This window comes from Corylus avellana, chromosome ca7 (assembly GCF_901000735.1).
Source record: "Corylus avellana chromosome ca7, CavTom2PMs-1.0".
Lineage (NCBI taxonomy): Eukaryota > Viridiplantae > Streptophyta > Magnoliopsida > Fagales > Betulaceae > Corylus > Corylus avellana.
This window is the reverse complement of record NC_081547.1, coordinates 83,041-109,339: the sequence shown is the minus strand read 5'-3', so window position 1 is coordinate 109,339 and position 26,299 is coordinate 83,041. Positions and strand designations below refer to the sequence as shown.

The 26,299-nt window shown below is 40.3% G+C and overlaps 1 protein-coding gene across 2 annotated transcripts; it reads right to left on the bottom strand.

Moving 5' to 3' along the window:
- Positions 1-220: 220 nt before the first annotated feature.
- On the bottom strand, positions 221-26,299 carry LOC132186177 (uncharacterized). 2 transcript variants are annotated; one of them, XM_059600019.1, is made up of 12 exons: positions 26,147-26,299; positions 25,724-25,827; positions 25,545-25,627; positions 25,009-25,084; positions 24,843-24,910; positions 10,017-10,101; positions 9,670-9,785; positions 9,475-9,558; positions 1,588-1,734; positions 1,296-1,404; positions 1,065-1,184; positions 221-562 (listed from the first exon to the last, which is right to left on the bottom strand). In XM_059600019.1, exons 2-12 carry the CDS (start codon positions 25,809-25,811, stop codon positions 489-491), a joined length of 1,050 nt encoding a protein of 349 aa, XP_059456002.1. In that variant the 5' UTR covers positions 25,812-25,827; positions 26,147-26,299; the 3' UTR covers positions 221-488. The 2 variants fall into 2 exon arrangements, with proteins under 2 accessions (XP_059456002.1, XP_059456001.1); XM_059600018.1 differs by having other exon boundaries at positions 25,724-25,821.

Sequence of the window (26,299 nt, the reverse complement as noted above, 5' to 3'; positions counted from 1 at the left end):
AAAAAATTGCAATGTTAATATTTTAGAATAATTACAAAATTGATATTCCATTGTTTCTTTTAGGGACTTGTGCATTACTTGCAAAGTTGGTATTCCATTGTTTCATTCAGGTGATACCTTTACTTCCGCACCAAACATGTGATCTCACATATTCAATGGTAGATTTGAATATGTGGTCTCACATATTCCATTTCTTATATTGAGATGGACAAGAGATAAGTAAAAGATACAAAACACACATTTCTCTCTTTCGGGTAAGTACCTGTTCTCTATTCATTAAATAAGACAAACTTCACAGAAAGTCACTTGAAATGGTTTAGGGGAAAAAAGAAAAAAAGAAAATACACGAGCAATGTCGAGTTTGACTCTTGCCTTTGAATTTCATATCCAAGGTCACATGCTGAAAGTCAAGAAATTAATCACGTTGCTTGCATCAAGAATCCCTTGGAGATGCCATGTGAAATTCATGGTTATAGTAAACCCTCACTTTACCGGGATACACTTCCGGCATTTTGCTTAGTCAGAGCCTCAAGAAGCCTGAACATCCAACGGTCAAGCATTCCTGTTGAGGTAAAAGTAAAAGAAAGTTGTAGATATCAAAACAATAAAGACGATACATAACACACCAGGAAGGAAACAAATGAATGAGAGAAGGCTCCCAAGCGCAAGGAAATGTTGAGACTTAAAGCAGGAAGTATCAAACTTCAAATGGCCTAGACTCCAGAAGATCAACTTATTGCAACTCCAATGAGTGGGAAACATAAGAATTTGGTTCTTTAGGTTCATTTTTTTTGACAAAAGTAGTCGGCCAAATAATTAGGATATTGTAGTCATAAACGTGGCAATTTAAGCAAGCTGAAGCCAAAAATTTCCCTCTTGCGCAAATTCAAAACAACTAAGTAGGCCAATTATATTAAAAATTTCTGAACATTCCATAATTTTCTGTTCTTTGGCATTTCAAAGAAGACTTTTTTCCCATACTTGTCCCAATTGGATTAAACGTGCCTTCTGTTTTCCAAATAATGACTTTGGTGCAAATAAAAAAATAGAGATAGGACACAGACCCGTTAAAGCAAAAGTACCGCCTAACACTGCACAAAGCCGGGTGATAAAGTGCAGAAAACTGCGACGCTCTTCTCTGATGGTCACAGTAATAGGTGACAGATCATACAAGAAGTAGACAGCTGCAAATAATGGGACTCATAATCAATATCAAGAATTCACCCCCAGCCCAGTCTACACCCCACCCCACCCCAAAAAAGAAGGAAACATTGGAATGAATCACATAAACCAACCTGGCCATGTCCTATCGAACTCTTTCATGGGGGAAAAGTATTCCGTGACAGAGAATTGATTAGTTGGTAAAACTTCTTTTGAGAGATATCTATATTCAGTTGGAACAATCTGCATACATGGGAAGTATTGTTCACATAGAGTCAGAAGGAGAACACAAAATCATTATAGGAACTCAAAATAAGACTTTATTTGAGGCCTTAACCTAAGTGTAGCTGGCGAAGGCTGACATTGAAATGTAGACCACAGATCTACAGGTTAAGGTTAATCAAGAGAAAGCCAGTAGATTAATACCTTTATGTAATATTTGAATGTTCCACTTGTGTCGTGCAATATCCGCACCGTCTCATCAAGTGGGTTGTGGATTCCTGGATACTTTGGGCCAAATGACAAATCATGAACAACATGACTGACATTCACATGTGTAGCTCCCTCAAAAATCTGTCAAGGTTAAAAAGAAGAAAGACAAGGTACCTGGTAAGTAGAAAGTAGAAGACAATGAACAATTAAGGCAGGAATTATCCAAAGTGACTTCAGAAGAAAAATTCATTTAAGTTACTTCAGAAAATAAAAAAATAGTTTCTGAACAAATACAGTGCATGCTTGGCTTAGAATATAAGACTTTTCTATACATGCAAAATATCTAAGCATAACAGATCAGCTTGATGGTAAAAGTTTCTTGCTTCAATTTCTTTTTATCATGTTCAGCCAGGTACAAGGATACAAAGCAAGTTGTTTTCCATTTTCAAATTAATATGCCAAACCCCTTTTTGGTCTTTTGGTCATCACTCAATGTTGGTTCCAATTAAGAGGGATCTTGGAGGGATAACTGGGATACAGTCCTATCTTACACATTTTTTGCACGAAGCAACCACTTAAGTGGCATACAACACTCATGATGTATAGCGTCAAGAAAAAAGGAAACAGTGCCGGCAAGCGGGAAAACCCAACACAGGAAACAGCACAATGTTTTCCCCCTTTTTTCTTTGATAACTAATAAACAGCACAAAATGTTTATTGTTTCAATTATTTTTCACTTGGGTAAAGAATGTAGAGAAAAAATCCATCACTTCTACTGTAGTGATTAGCATGGTGGAATTACAAAACACATGTCCGAGTCAGTAATTTAAATGATTTGACAACTGGATATTTAAATGCAATTGGATGTATGTTTGACTAGCATACTACACAAAGGACACTTATATATAGGGGTGTAATCGAACTGCGTGGCGCAGAGTAATGAATATTTAAGATTGGTTTGTTTAGTTTTGTTTCATGTTCAATCCCAGCTTGAGCTTTTCACTGAGATAATTTTTTTTTACAAGTACAAAAAAATTATATGTTCAAGCTTGGTTAATTTATTTTTCGAAAAGACTGAGATTGTTCACGAACTATTCAATTTGGTTATTCATTCCTCATATAAAGTAGATATTATAATAGTTTACACTTTTCTTAAATCCATGCTAATTATTAGTGATTTAATAATTACTATGATTTTAATATTCAAATTTATTAGATAAACTAATTTTTTATTTATAAACTTATAAAAATTAACTTCACCAACCATGTACTAGTAATAAATCATATATAATATTTCATCATGAAATAAACTATTTATATAAAATCTTAATCTACAATTTTAAACAAATCAATCTCAAGTCTTTATAAGTAGATTTTTAGTGTGCGCACACACATAATATATATATACACATCATTTGATTAATTAGATAAACTAATTTTTATTTCTAAACTTATAAAAATTAACTTCACTAACCTTGTACTAGCAATAAATCATATATAATTTTTTTTTTTTATCATGAAATAGTTATTTATCTTAAATCTAAATATGCAATTTTGGATTATATATATATATATGTGTGTGTGTGTGTGTGTGTGTGTTTACTTATCAAAAAAATAATATTTGTATGTGTGTGTATCGCAATTGCAAGGATTAAGCTATATCTATCAAATTAGGAGAAAAAACCCATTTATCTTTTCAAATACTTAAAATATTCTTATGACAAAGTTAAACCAATAGTATAAAAAATAATAAAAATGAAGTTATACAAGCTTATATGGGTTAAGTTGAGTTTATACAAGCTTGACACATTCAATAAATGAGTCCAAATTTTTTTTTCAAGCTCAATCTGTTCAACAAACGAATTGAATTTGCATCAAGTTTATATGAGTTGAGATTGAGTTGTTCTCCATGACCTGCTTTCGTATCTTGATTAATGGTGGTTTGCATGGTTTCTTTGGTAGCTCTCAGGGCCTCTACCAAGGGAATTCTCTCTCGCCTCTCCTCTTTGTGATTGTCATGGAGGCTCTTAGTAGGATGCTTTCTATAGCTATGGTTGGAGGTTATTTATCCGGAAACATCCAAAACATTACCCCTAGAAAATCCCACCTTTTTGCAGATGATACACTTATTATGTGTGATGCAGATTGAGATCAAATCTATAATTTGGGTAACATTCTCCTGTGTTTTAAGGCAATTTCGGGCTTGAAGGCTAATCTACGAAAATCTATTTTAGTTGCGACAAGAGATGTACCGCATCAGGAAGAGCTAGCCGATATTCCCAGTTTTAGCATCTCTTCTCTTCCCTTGATTTATTTGAAACTTCCACTAGGTGATTCTTTTAAGTCAAGAGCTAGTTGAGACGAGGTAGTTGAAAAAATGGAAAGAAGTTGGCTAGTTAGAAGAAGATTTACTTGTCTTGAGGTGGTCGCCTTACCCTAATCAAGAGTATGTTATCCAACTTACCTATGTACTTCTTATCCCCTTTTCGTTTACTAGTTGGTATAGCTAAGAGGTTGGAGCACCTTCAAATGGACTCTCTTTGGGATAGTCTAGGCGGTGAGCCCAAGTTTCACCTAGTGAACTCTGCTGCTCCTTAGTTCCTAGAGGAGGGTTGGTAGTTAAAAACCTTATGTTGTTCAATAAAGCTCTACTTGGTAAATGGCTTTGGAGATTTGTACAAGAGGAGACTTCTTTATGAAGACATGTGAATGTTGAGAACTACGAGGTCCAAAGTGGGGTTTGGTGTTTAGAGGAAGCCTGAGGGCCTTACGAGGTATGCCTTTGGAGGAATATTAGGAATGTTTGGGGGAATTTCTCCAACTTTGTCTCCATCAAGGTTGGGGATGGGTTCCATATTTGTTTTTGGCATGACGTTTGGTGTGGTGTAACTACTCTCAAATATGCATTCTCACAACTTTATTCGATAACACGTGAGATGGAGGTGTACTATGTAGCCATAACTTTATTCAATAACACGTGAGATGGGAGTATAGTATGTAGCATTACTCCCTAAAACAATACACAAGCTATCCTTGCTACACCATACTCGATACTCGGAAATCTGGACCTATTTGATCTGATTCTGTTGACAACTGTTGCCTAAAAAAAATATACAAGCTATTTTGCAACATTAAAAAAAAGATATGCAAGCTACTACACTGTAATTTTATTTAACACTTTAAAATCCCTTTATATTGAAACGTTAATGAAAATATATCAGATACATCAGTGAATTTTTCTATAAAAAAAACGTTCAAGGATATATTTAACATGTTGATAACACCACCAACCCCATTTTCTAATCACCATATGGCACCTAAGTTTCAAGTGACAAGTTTTAGATCATTCACGAGAATTGCACCCTAAACAGGGACGCTTATATCATTTTAAGCTTTTACAAAAGGGTGGTGGAGTGTAAGGAGGATTGTGTGGGGCTTTTCTCCTTGGCATGCTCTTTTCAAAATGTGGAGGACAATTGGAAGTGGGCTTTTGGGGGAGTGTATGGTCCGAATGATGATGGGGAAAGAAGGGCCCTTTGGGAAGAATTGGCGGGTTTGATGAATGTGTAGGAGGTTCCTTGGTGTCTTGGAGGGGATTTTAATATTGTTCGGTTTCCTAGTGAGCGTTCCAGTGTTTCTTACAATTCCACTTGCATGATGGATTTTTCGGACTTCATTTCAGAGAACAACTTGGTGGACATGCCCATGATGGGGGGTCAATTTACGTGGTCTAATAATCAAGAAAATGAGAGTTGGTCTAGGATTGACCGATTCTTGATATCCTCGGATTGGGAAGATCATTTCCTTGCAGTGTCACAAAGAAGACTTCAGCACTTGATTTCCGATCACTTCCCTTTACTATTGGATTGTGGGGCTCCTTGCGGAGGTAATAAATGCTTTAGATTTGAAAATATGTGGCTTAAAGCTGAAGGTTTTGTTGACAAGGTTAGGTCTTGGTGGGGGTCTTATTCGGTGGAGGGTTTACCTAGTTTTGTGCTAGCTAAGAAGTTGAAATCCCTTAAAATGGATTTGAAAAAGTGGAATGAGGAGGTGTTTGGAGACATTGGGAGGAAGAAAAAGGAGTTGTTGGGAGGTATTCAGGAGTTGGATGAGTTGGCAGAGGTAAGGGGCTTAGCACAAGAGGAGAAGGCCCAAAAGGCGGATATGGTGAAAGATTTGGAGAACACCTTATTGTGTGAAGAAATTCATTGGTGCCAAAAATCGAGAGTTTTGTGGCTCAAGGAGGGGGACCGCAATACTCGTTTCTTTCATAAAATGGCTAACTCTCATCGCAGGTACAATCGTGTGGAAGTGCTTCGTATTAATGGCGTTTTATCCGATGATCCGGCCGAGGTAAAAGACCACATTGTGAGGTATTATAAAAGCTTATATTCGGAACAAAGCACGTGGCGACCTAGAATGGACAACCAGCCTTTTTTGTCCATTGATGAGGAGGATAAAAGGTGGTTAGAAAGAGATTTCGAGGAAAAGGAAGTTTGGGAGGTGGTTAAAGGTATGGAAGGTGATAAGGCTCCGGGTCCGGATGGCTTCTCCATGGCTTTTTTTCAAGCTTGTTGGGGTGTTGTTAAGAATGATGTTATGGCTGTTTTTGCCGAGTTCCATTGTAGACGACAGCTGGAGAAAAGCTTGAATGCAACTTTTATTTCCTTGATCCCAAAAAAGGCGGAAGCGGTGGAGATGAAGGACTTTCGGCCCATTAGCTTGGTGGGAGGGGTGTACAAAATTGTATCTAAGGTTCTTGCCAACAGGATGAGAACTGTGTTGGGTAAGATCATATCCTACTCTCAAAATGCTTTTATTGGGGGTCGTCAAATCCTAGATTCGGTTCTTATTGCAAATGAATGTGTGGATAGTTGTATGAAGTCAGGGGTGCCAGGTGTTCTTTGCAAATTAGACTTGGAGAAGGCCTACGACCATGTTAATTGGGACTTTGTGTTGTATTTGCTGCATAGATGTGGTTTTGGCGAGAGGTGGAGGGCTTGGATAGAGTGGTACATTACGTCGGTTAGATTTTCCATTCTTGTGAATGGTTCTCCGGAAGGCTTCTTTAATAGCTCGAGGGGAATTAGGCAAGGGGACCCGCTTTCTCCGTTACTTTTTGTGCTTGTTATGGAGGCATTGAGTAAGATGGTGAATGCGACGGTTGACTTAGGCTTTTTGTCTGGCTTCTCGGTGGGAAATAGGGTTTTATCGGAGTTGGTGGTCTCTCACTCTTTATTTGCCGATGACACATTGATTTTTTGTGAAGCTTCGATCGAGCAAATCCGGTATGTGCGGCTTATTCTTTTGTGTTTTGAAGCTGTTTCGGGTTTGAGAGTGAATCTTGGAAAGTCTAAAATTGTGGCTATTGGGGAGGTGGAGAACATTGAGGGTTTAGCAGATATCCTTGGGTGTAGTGTTGCCGATTTGCCTATGAAGTATTTGGGTCTCCCTCTTGGGGAGGCGCATAAATATACAGCTATGTGGAATGATGTGATCGAAAAGATGGAGCGTCAGATGGCAGGTTGGAAGATAATGTATCTCTCTAAAGGAGGTCGTTTAACCCTCATTAAGAGTACGCTCTCTAATCTACCGACTTACTTTTTGTCTCTGTTTCCGATCCCTATGAGTGTAGTCAAAAGACTGGAGAAAGTTCAAAGAGATTTCTTATGGGGAGGGATGGGAGACGAGCCTAAGATGCATCTTGTCAATTGGAATCAAGTCTGTCGTCCCCTTCGGTACGACGGGCTTGGCATTCGAAAGTTGCATCAGTTTAATCAAGCTCTCTTAGGAAAATGGCTTTGGAGGTATGCGAATGAGAGTGAGGCTCTATGGTATAAGGTTATCAAATCTAAGTATGGAAATCAGGATGGTGGGTGGTGCACAAAGAAGGTCTCGGGTTCCCATGGTGTGGGCTTATGGAAACACATTCGTCAAGGTTGGGATTTTTTTGCCAAAGGCATCCGTTTTGAGGTGGGGGTGGGTTCAAAAGTTCGTTTTTGGCATGATATTTGGTGTGGGGATTCCGCTTTGAAGCATGCTTTCCCGTCCTTGTTCAACATTGCCAGACAGAAAGAAGCTTGGGTGAAGGATAACTTCATGTGGAGGAGTGGAGTGGTCGAGTGGAATGTCATTTTTGTGCGGCCCGTATAGGACTGGGAGATGGATTTGATTTCTGCTTTCTTGGACCGGTTGTACTCTTGCAAGATATCCACAGGTTCTGAGGATCGTATTCGATGGTCATCGTCTAAGAAAGGCAAGTTCGAGGTTAAGTCACTTTTCAAGGCCTTGTCTAATTTAGATCATGAGGTGTTTCCTTGGAAGAGCATTTGGCGTACTAAGGTGCCTATGCGAGTGGCTTTTTTCGGGTGGACCGCGGCCTTAGGCAAAATTTTGACTCACGACACCCTGCGGAAGAGGAACCCAGTGATAGTGGAGTGGTGTTGTATGTGTAAGAAGAATGGAGAGTCAGTCAATCATCTTTTTCTCCATTGCGAGACCGCGAGCATTCTTTGGCATACTATTTTTGATCGATTTGGGTTGCATTGGGTCATGCCTTGCAAGGTGAGGCGCTTGTTCGATTGTTGGTGGTCGGGAGGACGTTCCCGAAGTGCAGTAGTGTGGAAGATGATCCCTCTGTGTCTCATGTGGTGTATTTGGAATGAAAGGAATGCTAGATGCTTTGAGAACTCCACTAGGACCATAGAGGAATTGACCCATTTCTTCTTCTTTACTTTGTATTCCTGGACAGCCGCTTGGCTTGCTCCTATAGGGATCAGTTTCTCTGATTTCCTCTTTCATTTTTCTCCCTCTTAGGCGCTCTCTTTTATACTTCCCGTGTATGTGGGTTGCGCCCCTCTGCGCTTTTTATATCATTATTACTTATAAAAAAAAAACAAAAACCTAAACTCTTAGAGAATGCAAATCAACCTTCCACAAAAAGTTTTAAGGGCAAACATGTCCCTAAATAATAAATATGGAAAGAACAGCCACAAAAATCACTCAAATGACCACGTAAAGCACACACTTGTATTCCATTAATTTTGCTTAAGGATACGTTGACAGAAGGACAAAAACCCACAATTTGTAACCTTTGGGGTTCTTCATAGGGGGAAAAATGGAAAGTTTTGGGGTGATAAAATTAAAATGGCTCATTTTTCAAAATGGGTCATTGATCCATAATTACTCCCCCAAGAAGAAGATGATATTGTTGTTGAAATTTTTTTTGATAAGTATATCGTTGTTGAAAATTAAACTACACTTATGATCCAGTGAAATGAGATAAGCAAAAGACAAATACGATATTTTATGCAAACATTAGAACTATCAAAGATGCTCAACCTGTTCGCAGGAGATTTAGATTGAACTCTTGCACATATTTGTTATCTGTGCAGTGTTTTGATAATAAAAACCCTAAAATTTTTAAACAAAGCTATATACTTTAAAAAGCCCACCCATGAATTGGAGAGTCAATATCCCCAAAAAAGAATTTTCTGAAATTTCTGAACATGAGAAAAAAAAATTTAGTACAGTGAAAGGTTTGGTGCTCCACTTGGCAAATTCCTAAATATTAAATGGAATCAACTACCTTGTTCCTGATTGGATTGCTTTCTTAGTGTGGCATCTTATCTTTTTGTTCGCTGTCCACTGGTGATATTATAAATATAGATAGAGAAAGAGGCTAAGCTAAGCCTACGTAACGCTATGGGAACAGCTTTTTTTGTCCGCTTTCAGCTATGCTATATAGATGCGCTACCTTGTGAAAGAAAACATCATATGTAAGTAAGTAGCATCTAGAATAGGCAGCTAAGAAAAGAAAATCGAGTAGCCCAATCCTTAATGGAACACTCCCACTAAGTTTAAAGTTCAATGTGAACTGACCATTTGGGCAACATAAATATTTAACCCATGCACTGAAATGTGAAAGTTCCCAGCAACCCTTTGGACATCTAAGACCCCATAAACCTGAAAAAGAAGTAGAACAAAACATTAAGGTCTTTCTTTTTGTAAATTTAACCTTCAAGTTAATGGACTACCCTAGAATCCAAAACATTCAAAATTCTTAAGAAAGAATACCCGGCATCCTTCTCCATGAGCTATTGCTTGCTTCACCTTCTTGATCATATTTTCTGTAGCTTGATCAAAGCCATGAAGTTTCTGGTCTGCATCCTCATGCTGATCTTTGTCACCATCTGGCCAAATTTCTTTATTAAATATTAAACATTCAACTGAATAAGCACCCGTAGAAAAATGTCTAAAGGCACTCAGAAAAAACAAAAAGCTGAAAACCTTACGGACAAATTTTTTTTTTTAATTGTCTCAGCAATATTAAGACAAGTAGACAAAAGATAAAGTTCTAAGTCGGAATCTATGCTATAGGATAAATTTCTTTTAGACCAGAATATATATGTGCACCAGGTTACCATGCTTGTGCGCTGCATGCTCCTTTTCCACAAGATCAGACAAATATTCAGTGCCAATGATATGACCATAACTGTTCAAGCGCAGCTGCAACAACTCTAAAGATGTAAGCAGGACAATAAAAGATGAATATATTCAAAGGTATACCTGAAATAAATGCACATACACACATAGGCATCAGATATGTATTTGTATGTAACAGTCACTGTGTGTGTGTTGAGAAAGAGAGAGACAGACAGAGGCTACAAAAACATACAAGTAGCCTCTCATTTGCGATTAAAACTCACCGAAAACAATGACAAAACTTATAGAAGGCACAATGTAACTGTTTCACCATGGAAGTGTTGAAGCCTACATATTCATATGCATCTAAACAACCACCATCTTCCAGAAAAGTCACAAATATATACTTTACCCAACAGTTCCCAAAAGATTCCGTAATGAGAAAATTAGTAATAAACTTCATAGCTTTCCAAAAGTTTACTCCTATAAATCTATCAAATTTAGATTCAAGCAGGTACTCATTTGGGATGCACAGGCTCTATCAGAATTTTCAAAACTTGATGAGATCAAACTGGACCAAGAACTGGCCCATGGTTCAGCTGCCTCAGCCACCAAATTTTCCCAATCCCCTTACAATTATTTTGGCACCAAATTTTCAAGTTCTTTTATTGTTTCCTTTAACTGCATGGCCATTAATACAATATTCCAGTATTTTTACTTAGGTTTCATATTATTTTATTTCTTAAAATCAACTCAGGGACATCTCAGTGTTAGTGATTCAAAATGTCACAACCAACATATTCCCAATATACGCACATGCAGAACAAACAATAATGGATGAAAGATGATTATTTGAATGTGCACCATAACAGGATAAAAGAAAATTATTATAAAGAACATAGATTTTTTTTTTTCTTCTAATAAGTAAATCAATCTCTATGACTACATCTGGGGCTAAGGGTGCTACAGTAAGCTCCTATCGTTCTCGTGATACTTATCCTTTTTATACTAAATATTTGATTGAAATTCTTACTGCAAGGCGATATGGTGTGATCTGTTAGGGTGTCTAGATTGTTTAGTTGTTCGGTTGGTGTTATGGCTGATGCGAGAAGGTGGTCTGTGGAGTCCAAGAAGTTTGAGCTGCTGATAAAAAGTACAGGGGTGAGGATATTTGAAAGAAGCAGTAGGTTGCAAAAATCCATTTTTTTGAAAAAGGATGAGTTGATGTGGTTGGTGCGCATTGTGGAAGACTTGGTGGCAGGGGAAACGTCTGAGGTTTTTTGGGACCAATCCAAAGCAGGGTTTCCACGGATAATAGCGCAGAAATGTTCCAATAGGAATGAGCATTTTCTGACGGTAGAAGAGTTTGATGGTAGGCAGAGAACAGGTTCGATTATTGTACCAGAAGGACGAGTTGGACAAGGTTGGAAACGTTTCATCTCTGAGGTGCGTCTGGCTAAGTCCTCCCTGTGCGAGGTCAAGGAGGTCAGGGTAGATAAGAAGTTTGAGGGGGCGGGAAGAAGGAGTTTTGCGGAAGTTTTGGGATCGTCATTGAAACCAGCAGATGATTGTTTTGTTGATTACTCCAAGCCGATTGCCAGGGTACCTAAATGGTTGAAGGAGGCCGCTGCAGTGAAGGATAAGCAATTCCATGCTCACACGAAGAAGGAGATGGGCTCGCACAAGGCAAGTATTGAGGCGAAGATTGGCGGGGGTGGCGTGGAGGGACCAAAGAAAAACCAATCTTCTGACGTGGTGGGATTGGGCAACCTGAAGGCAGGGGAGCCACGGGATGTTCGCAACTGGGCTCCGGCGAGCAGGATACCGCCTCCGGCAAGTAGTTTGAATTCCTCGGCAAAGCTGACAATATCGGATATTGGAGCTGATCACGTGAAGGGATGGGAGGGGGTAGGTAGGCTCGAAGTGCAGCACTGGTTTCATGTGAAAACTGAACTAATTAATGCGAAGGAGTCGTTGAGTAGGCTGAGGGGAGAGATTGACGTGGGTCTAGATAGGATTGAATTTGTTATTAAATATCTGGGAGAGAAGAATGATTATTCATGGGCTGGAGGGGCGTGCGTCTGTGGTCTGGCAGGAGGGATTTCATCCAAGCAAGGGGAGGCCCAGCCCAAGAAGATGAATATGGAGGGTGATGATCTGGAGGGGAAGGATAGGTCTAAGAGGGGAGGCCAACGGCCCACAAAAAAGCTTAAGGGCAAAAAGAAAGTGGTGGCTGTGTATAGGCGAAGGAAGGTGGGCCTGGGTCTGGGTCAGACCAGCCCAAGCTTGTCAGGTCTTAACTGGGTAAGACCCACAGGGTCCTCTCACTCGTTAAGATCGATCGGCTCGCCGGCAGGTGACCCAGGTGCGTCGACGTCAGCGGCGGTAGGGGTGCGCACAGAGGAGATATCGCCGGCTTCAGTGGAAGCTATTACTGATGGACTCGGAGTGTCTTTCGGCGGGGAGAGAACGTCGATTCAGGCCGGAAGTAGCTGTGGTACTCTGGAGGTCGTGCCAAACAAAGCCGGAGAGGCCGGAGGGAAGACTATTTCGTGTCAGACAACGCCGAAGAGGCCTCTCGTGGTGGTCGCTGGTGCCACAGAACTGGTCGGCGATAATCCTAGTGCTTCGGCGGTCGTGATTATGGATAGGGGGAAGTCTCTGTCAAACCAGACATCGCCGGAGGTGAATTTCTTGAGTGCCGCTGGTGAGATTCTCGAGTGGGTTGAGTCCGAGGAGGCGTCTGGAGCTGGAGGATCGCCGGGGAAGGTGGTTCTGGGTAGTGGGGACGCTGCCTTGCACTAGAGGATGCCGGTGATGCCAGATATAGTTAATGAGGGTATTCTGGTGCCCTGGTCAGGCGGCGAAGTGATACAGGTTAACAGTCAGGCAAGTGAGGGTCTGGGTCATATGCAGGAACAAGGGGATAATGGCGGGTTGAATGGTTTTTGTTCCTATTGGGATGGTGATCCTTCTAATCTAGGATTCAGGTGCTCAGGCTTGACTGAGTCTCGAGGGGCTGGTCAGATGGTAGCTATGAGTTCTGGAGGGGAAGTCTGTGATGACGCTAGAAGAAAGGAAGATGGGAGGGTAGGAGCGGGTGGAACAGAGAGGCCTTCGCCTTTGAACAGTTATGATCCTAATTCAGGGGGTGAGGCAGGACACTCAGATTGGGTTATTCAGTGTGCCAATGAGATTTATCCGATCTTGGGGATTTCGTTTGTGGGTCATAAGCTGCAGCTGTTAGCATTGCTAAATTCCCTGGAAGAGGAGCCCCGAAATAATGGAATGGTAACTAATTCAAGTAGTGGCACTAAGGGGAAAAGGGAGATGAGGAATTTGGAGTGCTCGGTGAATTATGATGCTAGAAGTGGGAGCTCGACTCGGGGTAACAGGAAGGGGAGGGGGAATGTCGGAGTTTTATGAAGATAAGTATACTTTCTTGGAACGTAAGAGGGTTGAATAAGAGGGACAAACGCTTGAGGGTGAGTAATTTGCTTAGGGGTTGGAATGCAGATGTTGTTTGCCTTCAAGAAACCAAGATACGGAGTACGTCTAGAAACATTGTTCGCAGTTTATGGAGGCGAAATCATGTGGATTGGTGTTGTTTGGATTTGAGTGGAGCCTCGGGTGGAATTTTAATCATGTGGGATACTAGGGTGGTGAAGAAGATCGATGTCTGTATAGGGGAGTTTACCATGGCCGTGTCTTTCAAGAATGTGGTAGATCTCTCGATGTGGGCATTTGCAGGAGTGTATGGTCCAAATCTTGATAGGGATAGAAGGTTCCTTTGGGACGAGTTGGCTAGTGTTCTTAGTTGGTGGAACTTGCCATGGTGTATAGGGGGAGATTTCAATGTTACTCGATTCCCTGGTGAAAGATCAGGAGGAGCTAGTCTGGATTCTGCTATGATGAGCTTCTCTGATTTCATTTCTGAACAAGGGCTTATGGACTTGCCTCTTGCAGGGGGTGCTTGCACTTGGTCAGTTTCTCAAGATCCTCCGCTATGGTCTAGGATCGATCGGTTTCTTGTTTCTTCAAGATTGGAAGCCTGGTTTCCTGGGGTGAGGCAGAAGAGGCTTCCTCGTCTTTGCTCGGATCACTTTCCAATCATTCTTGAGTTGGGGGAGGTATCCCAGGGGAAAAGGCCGTTCAGGTTTGAGAATATGTGGCTTAAGGCGGATGGGTTTGTTGCCTTAGTGAAACAATGGTGGGATTCTTATGAGTTCCAAGGTACGCCGAGCTTTGTTTTCACTTGCAAGCTCAAGGCCCTGAAGCTGAATCTGAAGACTTGGAATGAGGAAGTGTTTGGTAACATTGAGAGGAATAAGAGGTTGCTTCTTGAAGATCTTCGGGTGTTTGATGAGCACGAAGAAAGTAGGGCTTTGATCGAGGAGGAGTTAGTGAGGAAGGCCGAGGTTGTTAGAGAATTAGAGAAGTGTACTCTTATGGAGGAGATAAGTTGGAGACAGAAATCTAGGGTGTGTTGGTTGAAGGAAGGGGACAAGTGCACCAAATTCTTTCATTCCATTGCCAACTCTAACAGAAGATTTAACTCGATAGAGACCTTGATGATTGGGGATAATCTTTCTTCGAATCAGGATGAGATTAGTGAGCATATTGTCGAATTCTATCAAAAGCTTTTTACTGAGCAACACAATTGGAGGCCCTTGGTCGATGGTATCTCTTTGGATTCCATTTCGGAGGAAGAGACTAGCTGGTTGGAGAGAGTTTTTGAAGAGGAAGAGGTTAAAAAGGTCGTGTTTAAGATGAATGGCAATAAGGCTTCGGGCCCCGATGGGTTTTCTTTGGCTTTCTTCCAAGCTTGTTGGGATGTGGTGAGGGAGGACATTATGAGGTGTTTAGTGCTTTCCATGCTGGAGGGATGTTTGTAAAGAGCCTAAACGCTTCTTTCATTTCACTTATTCCGAAGATTCCTGGTGCCACCAATCTCAAAGATTTCCGCCCGATTAGCCTTGTGGGAGGTATGTATAAAATTATTGCCAAGGTTTTAGCAAACAGATTGAAGGTTGTGTTGGATAAGATCATTTCCAAGTCGCAAAATGCTTTCATCAAAGGTAGGCAGATTCTAGATCCCATCTTGATTGCTAATGAATGCCTTGGTAGTAGGCTGAGATCTGGGGAGCCAGGGGTCATTTGCAAAATGGATTTGGAAAAAGCTTATGATAATGTGAATTGGGGCTTCTTGATGTATGTGCTAAGGAGATGTGGTTTTGGAGGGGTATGGTGTTCTTGGATTCAACATTGCATTTCCTCGGTGCGGTTTTCGATTCTGGTAAATGGGTCTCCCAAAGGTTTTTTTAGCAGCTCCAAGGGTTTGAGACAAGGGGATCCTCTCTCTCCTTTACTGTTTGTGTTTGTGATGGAGGTATTGAGTAGGATGATTTCGGTAGCGGTTCAGAGGGGGCTGTTAGAAGGCTTCAAAATCGGCAACACTACAGTCTCACCTTTTATTTGCCGATGATACCTTGATTTTCTGCAATGCTAGGCCTGCCCAGTTACATTACTTGCAGTGTTTGTTTCTGTGGTTTGAAGCTGCTTCAGGGTTGAAGGTTAATTTGGCTAAAACGATGCTTATTCCGGTGGGGACTGTGGAGCACGTGGATTTGCTAGCCGGTATTTTAGGATGTGAGGCGGTTACTTTGCCAGTGAAGTATCTTGGTCTCCCGTTGGGAGGCTCTTATAAGTACAAGCATATTTGGGATGGAGTTATCGAGAAGATTGAACACCGGTTAGCCAGCTGGAAAAGGAAGTATTTGTCGAAAGGGGGTAGGGTCACCCTTATCAAGAGCACTCTTGCTAATTTGCCCACTTATTACTTGTCTCTTTTCCATATTCCGGTGAGTGTTGCTAGGCGCATTGAGAAGCTTCAATGCAATTTTCTATGGGGAGGGATAGGAGAAGAGTTCAAATACCACTTGGTGAAGTGGTCGCAGATTTGCACTCCGATCAAGGAAGGAGGGTTGGGTATTAGGAACTTATTGGTCTTCAACCGTGCTCTTTTAGGGAAGTGGTTGTGGCGTTATGGGTCGAAAAGAGATGCTTGGTGGAGAGTTGTGGTAGATGCGAAGTATGGAAGTTTATGGGGTGGGTGGTGTTCTGTTGAACCTGGAGGGACGTGTGGGGTGGGGTTATGGAAGAATATTAGGAAAGGGTGGGAAACTTTCAAAGGCTTTACGAGATTTGAAGTGGGGGATGGGACTAGGATTAGCTTTTGGCATGATTGGTGGTGTGGAGATTCAGCTCTCAAGATAGCCTTCCCGATCCTTTTTAGTATTGCATGTGCGAAGGATGCCTCAATTGCGGATAACGTGGAGATGCTAGGTGGGTCCATTAAGTGGAATGTGAGATTTTCCAGAGAGGCTCATGATTGGGAGGTGGAGGCCTTTGCCTCCTTCTTTCAGGTGTTACATTCTACTAGAGTAAGAAGAGGGTCGGAAGATAAATTATGGTGGAACTCCTCCAAAAGAGGTACTTTCAAGGTAAAATCTCTCTTTTTCTCCTTGGCATGTTCGGAAGGGAGGAGGTTTCCTTGGAAGAGCGTGTGGCGGACACAGGCTCCCCCAAGGGCAGCGTTTTTTGTGTGGTCGGCAGCTTGGGGGAAAATTCTAACCTTAGATAATTTCAGAAAGCGAAATGTGATTGTGGTGAACAGATGTTGGATGTGCAAGAAGAGTGAAGAGACGGTGGATCATCTTCTTCTTCATTGTGAGGTGGCGTCTGCTTTGTGGAGTGCCTTTTTTGGCCGTTTTGGGTTATCATGGGTGATGCCTAGTCGGGTTTTCGAGTTGCTAGCCTGTTGGTGGTCTGCAGGAAGGGGGGGGAGTGCTGCAGTCTGGAAGATGGTGCCTATTTGCTTTTTTTGGTGTATATGGAGAGAGAGAAATAATAGGTGTTTCGAGGATGTGGAGAGGTCTTTTGAGGACACTTTAGCCTATTGTTTCCATACTCTCTATCTCTGGACTGTAGCATATGTTTTTCCAGTTTCGATTAGCTATGATGATTTCCTTGTACGCTTTTCCCCTTCTAGTTAGGTGTTCCTAGTATACTTCCAGTGTACTTTGGGGCGCCTCACGCTTTTAATAATATCAGTTACTTACCTATCAAAAAAAAAAAAAGTAAATCAATCTCAATAGAAAGTGAGAGACCCCTAAAAGAATTGGGGGAAGTGGAAACTAGAAAAATGCGGACTATTATATGCCACTGTCCATGTATAAAGAGATTTAAACATATTTTCTTTAGCTCTAAAACCGAAATCTCACGATTTTTAAAGCTCATTGCATTCCGCTCTCTAAATGAACCACATTAAGCATAAATGTGTCATCCTCCAAACTTCTAAGATCAGCTTCCCATCTTACCTCTCCAACTTGCCAACAACTCAATTACATTTCTAGGCAGGTCCCATTCTACACAAAAAAGACAAAAAATCAAAACCCATATTAAAAGAGAGTTTAAGCCCACACATGAAGGAAAGTGTTATATAAGTTAAATTATTAAATTCATCCGTTCCTATCAGCTTAAGCTTTTGCAATAAGTGATAATTTAACATGTAAGCCTTCTCTAAGTCCAATTTACGCAACACACCAGGTTCCCCTAATCTAATTCGACTATTAAGACATTCAGTAGGTACTAAAACTAAATCCAAAATTTGCTTCCCCCTGATGAACGCATTTTGAGAACTAGAAATAATCTTCTCCAACACTATATTCAGCCTGTTCACTAGAACCTAAAGAGACTTTTTATAAACACCACCCACTAACTAATAGGAGAGAAGTCCTTAATATCCACGACACCGGCTTTTTTGGGGATACAAGAAATAAAAGTTGCATTGAAGCTCTTCTCAAACTTCCCTCGGGTATGAAACTCCTAGAAAACTTCCACGATATCCTCTTAAATGACCTCCCAACAAGTTTGAATAACACCATGTGAAAGAAAGGTCATCCACTTTTGGCCACCAGCTGAATTGTTCTGCATAACGCTAATTGTAGAAGAGCACAATATGGTGTAGAGTGGCAAGAGAACTTTGGTTGCACAATTCCCTTTTTTTGGTGTAGAGTGGATTATGCCTAGAAAGGTTATAAAGTTATTGGCTAGTTGGAGAGGTCAAGTGGGAGCCAGAATATTGTATAAGTTTGGAAGATGGCTCTTTTGTACTTAATGTGGCGCATTTGGAGAAAATAGATAGCGAGATTTTGGTGGTAAAATGAAAATTTGTGATGCTCAAATCCCTTTATGCATGGATGGCGTCATATAATAGTCCTCACTTTTCTAGTTAGAATGAATTTTTGGATTTTTGTTCATCTTTTACTCCATTATAGGGAATCTCTCATGTATATTTCTTGTGTACACGGGTTGCGTCTCTCTAAGTTTTCTAATGAGATTAATTTACTTTTTTTTTTTTTTTTTTTTTAAAATTTTTTAATTTTTTAATTTTTTATAAAAAAAATACTGCAAAATATGCTCTCTAATTTCAGTAGAATCTGAAGACAATAACCCATTAAAAACTAAAGAATCCACGTTGTTGTTTCTTCTATTCGAATTTGCCACCCAGTAGAAAAATTTAGTGTTCTTTCCTTTCTCTTTCAGCCAAAGAGGCCTTGACTTCTGCTTCCAACTCGCTTTTTGAGGAGAATAAACCTCTCCAAGTCCGTATAAATTTCTTCCTTTCTCAACGTTTCATCCTTCGATAAGGGGCCTTTCCTCTGCAATAATATCGAGGGGGGATCCCCGAAAACTATGGGACTTCCACCATGTTTTCACCTGATCCTCAAAGCCCTTTGACTTCACCTTGTTAAAGCACATATTGTACCGTTCACAAACACTAAGCAACTAGGAGAGAAAACGTGATAGAGTTGATATCATCCAAGGAGTCCAGATAACAGGTCCTAGTTTAGTTCTATTGTAACTAGAGTTCCTAGTTCTTGAGTAACTAGTATTCCTTTTTTTTTTTTTTTTAGTTCTATTGTATCTAATCGTGGTCAATAGATGTTACTTGTGCAAATCGGATGGGGAGACCATCGATTATCTTCTTCTTCTTCACTGTGATATTGCCTGTGATTTTTTTTTTTTTTGATAAGTAATAACTAGTCTTATTAAAAGCGTAAGGCTACACATGGAGTATACAACAGGGATCACCTAACTAGAAAAGAAAAAGAACACAAAGAAATCATCAAAGCTAATCGACAACAGGGATAAAAACGCTATAGTCCAAAGATACAAAGTATAAAAACACGAGAATAAAATGTCCTTCGAAGACCTCTCCAAGTCCACAAAGCACCTATTGTTCTCTTCCTCCATAAACACCAAAAAAGGCATGTAAAAACCATCTTCCAAACTATGGCACTCCCCCTCCTTCCAAAAGACCACCAACAGGCGAACAACTTGAACACCTGTCTAGGCATCACCCAAGACATCCTAAAACAACCAAAAATGGAACTCCCCAAAGCAGAAGCTACCTGACAATGAAGAAGAAGATGGTCCACCGTCTCCTCACTTCTCTTACACATGCAACATCTTTTCGTCACAATAACGTGCCTCTTCCTTAGATTGTCTAAGGTCAGAATTTCGCCCAGAGCTGGTGACCACATAAAGAAAATTGCTCTTGGAGGAGCCTGCGTTCGCCACACACTCTTCCAAGGGAATCTCCTTCCTTCAGTGCAAGCTATGGAGTAAAAGAGGGACTTGACCTTGAAAATGCCTCCTTTTGAAGAGCTCCACCACAATCCATCTTCACACCCTCGTCTCACTCTGGTTGAATGCAACACCTGGAGAAAGGAGGCAAAGACTTCTGCCTCCCAATCATGTGCCTCTCTAGAAAAACTCATATTCCACTAATTGGAACCACCCAATACCTCCATATTAGCCGCAACCGAGGCATCCTTCGCACAAGCAATGCCAAATAAAACTGGAAAAGCTACCTTGAGAACCGTATCTCCACTCCACAAATCATGCCAAAAGCTAATCCGAGTCCCATTCCCCACCACAAGTCTCGTAAGGCCTTTGAGAGTATCCCACCCTTTCCTGATATTCTTCCACAACCCCACCCCAAAAGCTCCTCTAGGCTCCAAAGAACACCACCCACCAAGCATCACTCTTCGTCCCATAGCGCCAAAACCATTTCCCTAGAAGAGCGTGATTAAACACCTTTAAATCTCTAATAACCAGCCCTCCCTCTTTAATTGGAGTGCAAACCTTCAACCATTTCACTAAATGGTACTTGAACTCTTCACCCTTTTTTTTTTTTCTTTGATAAGTAATGAGAATATTATTGAAAAAAGCGCAGAGGGGCGCAACCCTAATGCAACAGATATATACAATAGAAACCCCTACGGAATATACAAAGAGCACATACTCAAGAACTCATCTAAAGTCGGGACCACGCTCTGATGATGAGCCAACACCCACAAGTGTAGCATAGAGACCATATTCTTCCTCATCCCATCCACTGAACACTCCTTACCCTCAAATGTTAGAGCATTCCTCTCCCGCCAAACACACCACATGATACATAAAGGAACCATCCTCCAAATGGCTTTAGAAATAACCCTACCCCCCACCTGATTCCAACAAGACAACAAGTTAATGAACCGTTGAGGCATGACCCACTCAATACCGAACAAGGTAAAAACATAGTTCCATAACCGAGTAGCCACTTCACAATGAATCAACAAATGATCTACAGACTCCCTATTCTTCTTACACATACAACACCATTCCACTACCACAATTCTCCGCTTTCGCAAAAATTGTCATGTGTCAGAATTTTACCGAGAGCCGCAGTCCACCCAAAAAATGCTACTCTCGAAGGCACTTTAGAGCGCCAAATACTCTTCCATGGAAACCCCCCACAATCTGGAATGGACAAGGCCTTATAGAACGATTTCACCTCAAACGTACCCTTTTTAGATAAGGACCATCGAATACGGTCCGCATTACCATAAGAAACCTTACAAGAGTATAGCAATTCAAAGAAAGATGAGACCCCATCCAATTCCCAATCTTGGGCGCAGCGCACACAAAGGACATTCCACTCAGCCCTCCAATTCCTCCAACTAAAATTATCCTCCACCCACGCGTCCTTATACCTCGCAATACCAAACAAGGAAGGGAAAGCATGCTTCAACGGTTGATCATCACACCAACCCATACTTGAACTCTTCACCTATCCCGCCCCATAAAAAAATTGTGTTGTAACTTCTCGATGTGGTTAGCAACACTCACCGGGATAGGAAAAAGAGACAAGTAATAAGTGGGCAAATTAGCAAGGGTGCTCTTGATAAGGGTGACCCTACCGCCCTTTGACGAATACAACATTTTCCAATTGGCCAACTGATGTTCTAATTTCTCGATAACGCCATCCCAAATATGCTTGGCCTTATAAAAGGCTCCCAACAGAAGACCAAGGTACTTTATTGGCAAAGTAGCAACCCCACAACCTAAAATACCGGCTAGCATTCCCACTTGATCCACATTCCCCACCGGAATTAACACTAACTTAGCCAAGTTAACCTTCAAATCGGAAGCTACTTCAAATAGCAAAACACACAGTACGCAAATAACATAACTGGCCGGGCATAGCATTGCAAAAAATCAACGTGTCATCGACAAACAGAAGATGAGAGAAAAGCCTCCATCACAAAAACAAACAACAAAGGAGAAATGGGGTCCCCTTGTCTTAGGCTCCTGGAACTACTAAAGAACCCATTAAGAGAGCCATTGACCAGAATCGAAAACCGCACCAAAGAGATGCAATGTTCTATCCATGAGCACCAAGTCCCCCCAAAACCACACCTCCTCCTCAGCAAGTACAACAAAAAATCCCAGTTCACACGATCATATGCTTTTTCTAGATCCATTTTGGAAATGACCCCTGGCTTCCTAGATCTCAACCTACTATCAAGACATTCATTAGAAATCAAAATAGGGTATAGAATTTGCCTACCTTTGATGAAAGCACTTTGTGACTTGGAGATTATCTTATCCAAAACTGTCTTCAATCTGTTTGCTAAAACCTTAGCAATGATTTTGTAGATACCCCCCACAAGGCTAATCCGGCGGAAGTCTTTGAGATTGATAGCTCCATTAATCTTTGGAATAAGCGAAATGAAAGCAGCATTGAGGCTCTTTTCAAACATCCCACCACCATAAAAATCCCTAAACACCTTCATAATATCCTCCCTTAGAACCTCCTAGCAAGCTTGGAAGAAAGCCATAGAAAACCCATCGAGGTTCGACGCCTTATTTCTATTCATCTTTGACACTACCTTTCTCACCACTTCCTCTTCAAAGTCTCTCTCCAACCAACCAACCTTCACCTCCGAAATGGAATCAAAGGGAATACCATCTACCATAGGCCTCCCCCTGCATTGCTTGGGAAAGAGCTTTTGATAGAGCTCAAGAATGTGCTCACTGATCTCCTCCTGATTGGAAGAAGGGCTGTCTCCAATCATAAGGGTGTCCATAGAATTGTGCCTTCTATTAGAGTTGGCTATGGAGTGAAAAAAATTTATTGCATTTATCTCATTCTTTTAACCACATCACCCTCGATTTCTGCCTCCAACTCACCTCCTCCATAAGAGTACGCCTCTCTAACTCTCGAACAAGCTTAGCCTTCCTCATTAACTCATTCTCATCCAAGGCCCTACTTTCTTCATGAACATCAAACACTCGGAGATCTTCAAGAAGGATCCTCTTATTCCTACCTATATTGCCAAACAACTCCTCATTCCGTGTCTTCAAATTCATCTTCAAAGCCTTGAGCTTGCAAGCAAAAACAAAGCTAGGCGTACCTTGGAACACATAAGAATCCCACCACTGTTTCACTAGGGGCACAAACCCTTCCGCTTTGAGCCTCATGTTCTCGAATTTAAACGGCCTTTTTCCCCCTTGCCCGTGAATTATGGTATGCTATTTTTAGTCGCTTTGGGCTATCTTGGGTTATGCCTAGTAGTGTGGTGAATTTTTTTGCTTGTAAGTTGACGGGAGGTAGTTCTCGGAGTGCTATTGTGTGGAAAACGGTCCTCTTCGCCTTATGTGGTGCCTATGGAGGGAAAGAAATGTGAGAAGCTTTGAGGATCTTGAGAGGACTTTGGAGGAGCTCAAATCCTTTTTCTTCTTTTCTCTTTTCACTTGGACAACTGTTTGTTTAGCTCCTTTAGTGATTAGTTTTTCCGATTTTCTTGTTCTCTTTTCTTCTTCTAATTAGGCGTTCTCTTGTGTACTTCCCACGTACTAGGAGTGTGCCCGCTGCGCTTTTTGGTATACACAACATTACTTATCAAAAAAGTATTATAAATATCACTATAAGCCCCTAGCATACTAATCGATTAAAAAAAAAAATGATTCCCTTTAGTCAATACATACCACCTGCTTCTACAAAGAAAAAAAAAAGAAACGATGTTTGAATTAATATTACAATCCTTGTATTTCTTTTGCACGACCACCAACACCACCAATTCTATTATTATTTTGGATTTAAACCTTTTTATTCTCTCACATGAAAGGCATTTGATGCTTAAATCCACCAATAAGTTGCAAAGTGATCATGTTTGAATACATGGAAACATGAGAAGAATTTCATGCTTAGATAAAGTACATCATACCATCAAATACTAGTAACAATAAACAAATAGACCCATAGACTACATTGACAATGTCTTGATAAAGATGGACAAAATGATTGAAATCACGTCTGATTGTAGTCTCATAGGAAGGGTAAATAGAGTGGATATGATGACTCTACTTTTCGAAGCTGAAACTATCTGAACAAAAATTCTATCTCATTTCCCATATTTTGATGGACAAACAGGAGGATTCCTCCCCAATGGGTCAACTCCAAATTATCCAGTTCCTTCATAGTAACTTTCTTTGCGTGGTTGATGTCGATAGAACTTTTACAGTAAAAAACTAGACGTTTGAAATTGGGAACCTAATCATTTTAGTGTTTTAAGTCCTTGAAGAAGCAAATGGATCTTGTCAATCACTCCATCTTTCCTTAACTTAATCCACATAGATTCAGAGGCATGTTTGCTGCGCACTTGGTATTTATGTAGTGGATACTGAGTTTACCAAATGAGCCAGCAAATTATGAAGGAAGTTATGTCGTTCCTGATTCTCAGGGAATGAAGCAAATTATTCAAAGTCTAAACAGCCTGGGGAAGAAAATGCAAATAGTTCATCCTTCACCAAAAGTCTTACAAAAAATTAATTCAATACATCATTTCTTGTTTTTAATTTTTGTTTTTCCATTTTGGGATAGGCAAACAAAACTCACGCACCTACTTGGATTAAACAAATGAATTGACCCTTTACCCTTATTCATGGAAAGAGGAGTTGCCATTTGATCCAGAGAACACTGGCCTCCAAATCTCAAAAAACTACTATCAAGATAGTGCAATGCATTTATTAATGTCTTAAAAGTTACAACATTAAGATCCTTTGGATAAAGAAAAATATTCATAAAAAAAAGTGGAAAAAAGGGATAGAACCCTAATACACAGCAAATACTGCAAGACATTATGTTGACTTAGGGTTTGTTTGAGATTGCATTTGAGAGGCTTAAAAGTGCTTTTAACACTCAAAAAGTCTGTTTAAAGAAAAAAATACTCGTTTGGTAAAAAAATTAAAAGCGCTTTTAAGGGTCTAAAAAGCAAAAAAATGACCAAAAAACACTTTTGGCAAAAGCTTAAAACTGAAGCTTTTGCCCAAAAGCTCTTTTTGACTTAAAAGCTCTATTTCTCAAACGCAATTCCAAATAGGCTCTTAATCTGCAAAGAAAAACTTCTGAAAGTAGGAAATTGTCTTACTTTCCAAATGTTTGTATCAAGATCCACTTCATGCTTGCCTGACATATCAATTGCGTCAACACTTAAAACTGCATGCAGAAACATAAAGCCAACACTCAAGGATGGAAAAAAAAATGTAAACAAACTGGCGTTTACTTAAGAGATAAAAAGAAAGAAATAGGCTAACCATCACAGGGCAAAGAAGGAAACGTCATATTTATGTGGATTGGAAGAGTTTCTCCACGTTTTAAATCAACAGACATCTGCCGAAACACGGAGAACATCAGTTAGATGACCCACATGCTCATAAAGTTTATACCATCACACCAAAAGGATCACTTGTTATCTAATTACTTGGTTGATTCACTGGGGATAAAAATAGTCAAACTGATCAAAATATCATATTATTTTCACTCAGGCATACTACTATTAACAGATTGTAATATGCTTCATGCCGTACTCCACTAAGAGAAACATCATTCTTTGGAAGCATATTGAGACCAACTATAATCCTTGATCAATTTAACTTTATGAACCGATTTTTTCATTTTCATCTTGTGCATTTAAATAACTAACCCTCACCACGATCAACTCGATTGTTCATTTCTTTGCTGGCACAGCAGATTTACGGGCCTAAATGCTAGTCATTTCAAAATCTGGTGAACTGAAATGAAGAGCACCAGAGAAAAGAGGAAGAGGCAGCAAAATAAATAAAATACAAACCTGATGAACAGTATATGTGGTAATATAATATCTCAGCTCGTGCAGGAATAATATGGCCATTATCACTAGACCCACGACGGAGACTAAAAAAACCAAAGAAGAAAAAAAAAACGATCAGGTTACCATTGCAATCAGCAGCTCTTGAAATAAAATTAAAAAGAAAAATGAGAGTTCATCACCTAGTGCGCCAGATTGAGTTTTCTGCAGCAAGTGGTCCTCTGCACGAGGAAACGCATCAAGGCTCTTTATAGCTTGTTTCACACCCATCTCTCCCTTTCTGTACCTCAATGACCAACATACAACATTTAAAAATTAAATTCTAACAATTTCGATCACAAACAAGACCGAGTTTCAGTTAATGCTCAAGATTTCTCCGCTCGGCTATTTTGTGCTTGTGGGAGTAAAATTAAAATTCAGGATTTTCTCAAAATATATTTTGATTAGTTTTTGATCGAATCCATACGGAAAAGATCTATTTCATATACAAATTATACAATATCTACTAAACAGGGTGTAGTTGGGTAATATATCAAAATTGGATTGCAAACATGAATTATTAAAATAACAATACGGATGATGTCGTAATTAAGAAAAATAGGCACCTTATGAGGATGAGGGTGACCAGTTGATGAATCGTCCGAGAAAAGACTCGCTTGATAGAGAGGGTTTCGCGATTTGAAGAACGGAAAATGGACTTTTCGCCGTTGGGAAAGAAAAGACGCACAAAGAGGCTATGTGATTCGAATAAGGTCGGA

Excerpts from the sequence above, each read along its gene's own strand:
- LOC132186177 (XM_059600019.1), bottom strand. The coding sequence starts at position 25,811 with ATGGGTGTGAAACAAGCTATAAAGAGCCTTGATGCGTTTCCTCGTGCA. Across the intron at positions 10,102-24,842 it reads TTGATACAAACATTTGGAAA|CTGCGCTTGAACAGTTATGG; the intron begins GTAAGACAATTT and ends GAGTTGTTGCAG. Across the intron at positions 1,185-1,295 it reads GTTCGATAGGACATGGCCAG|CTGTCTACTTCTTGTATGAT; the intron begins GTTGGTTTATGT and ends CATTATTTGCAG.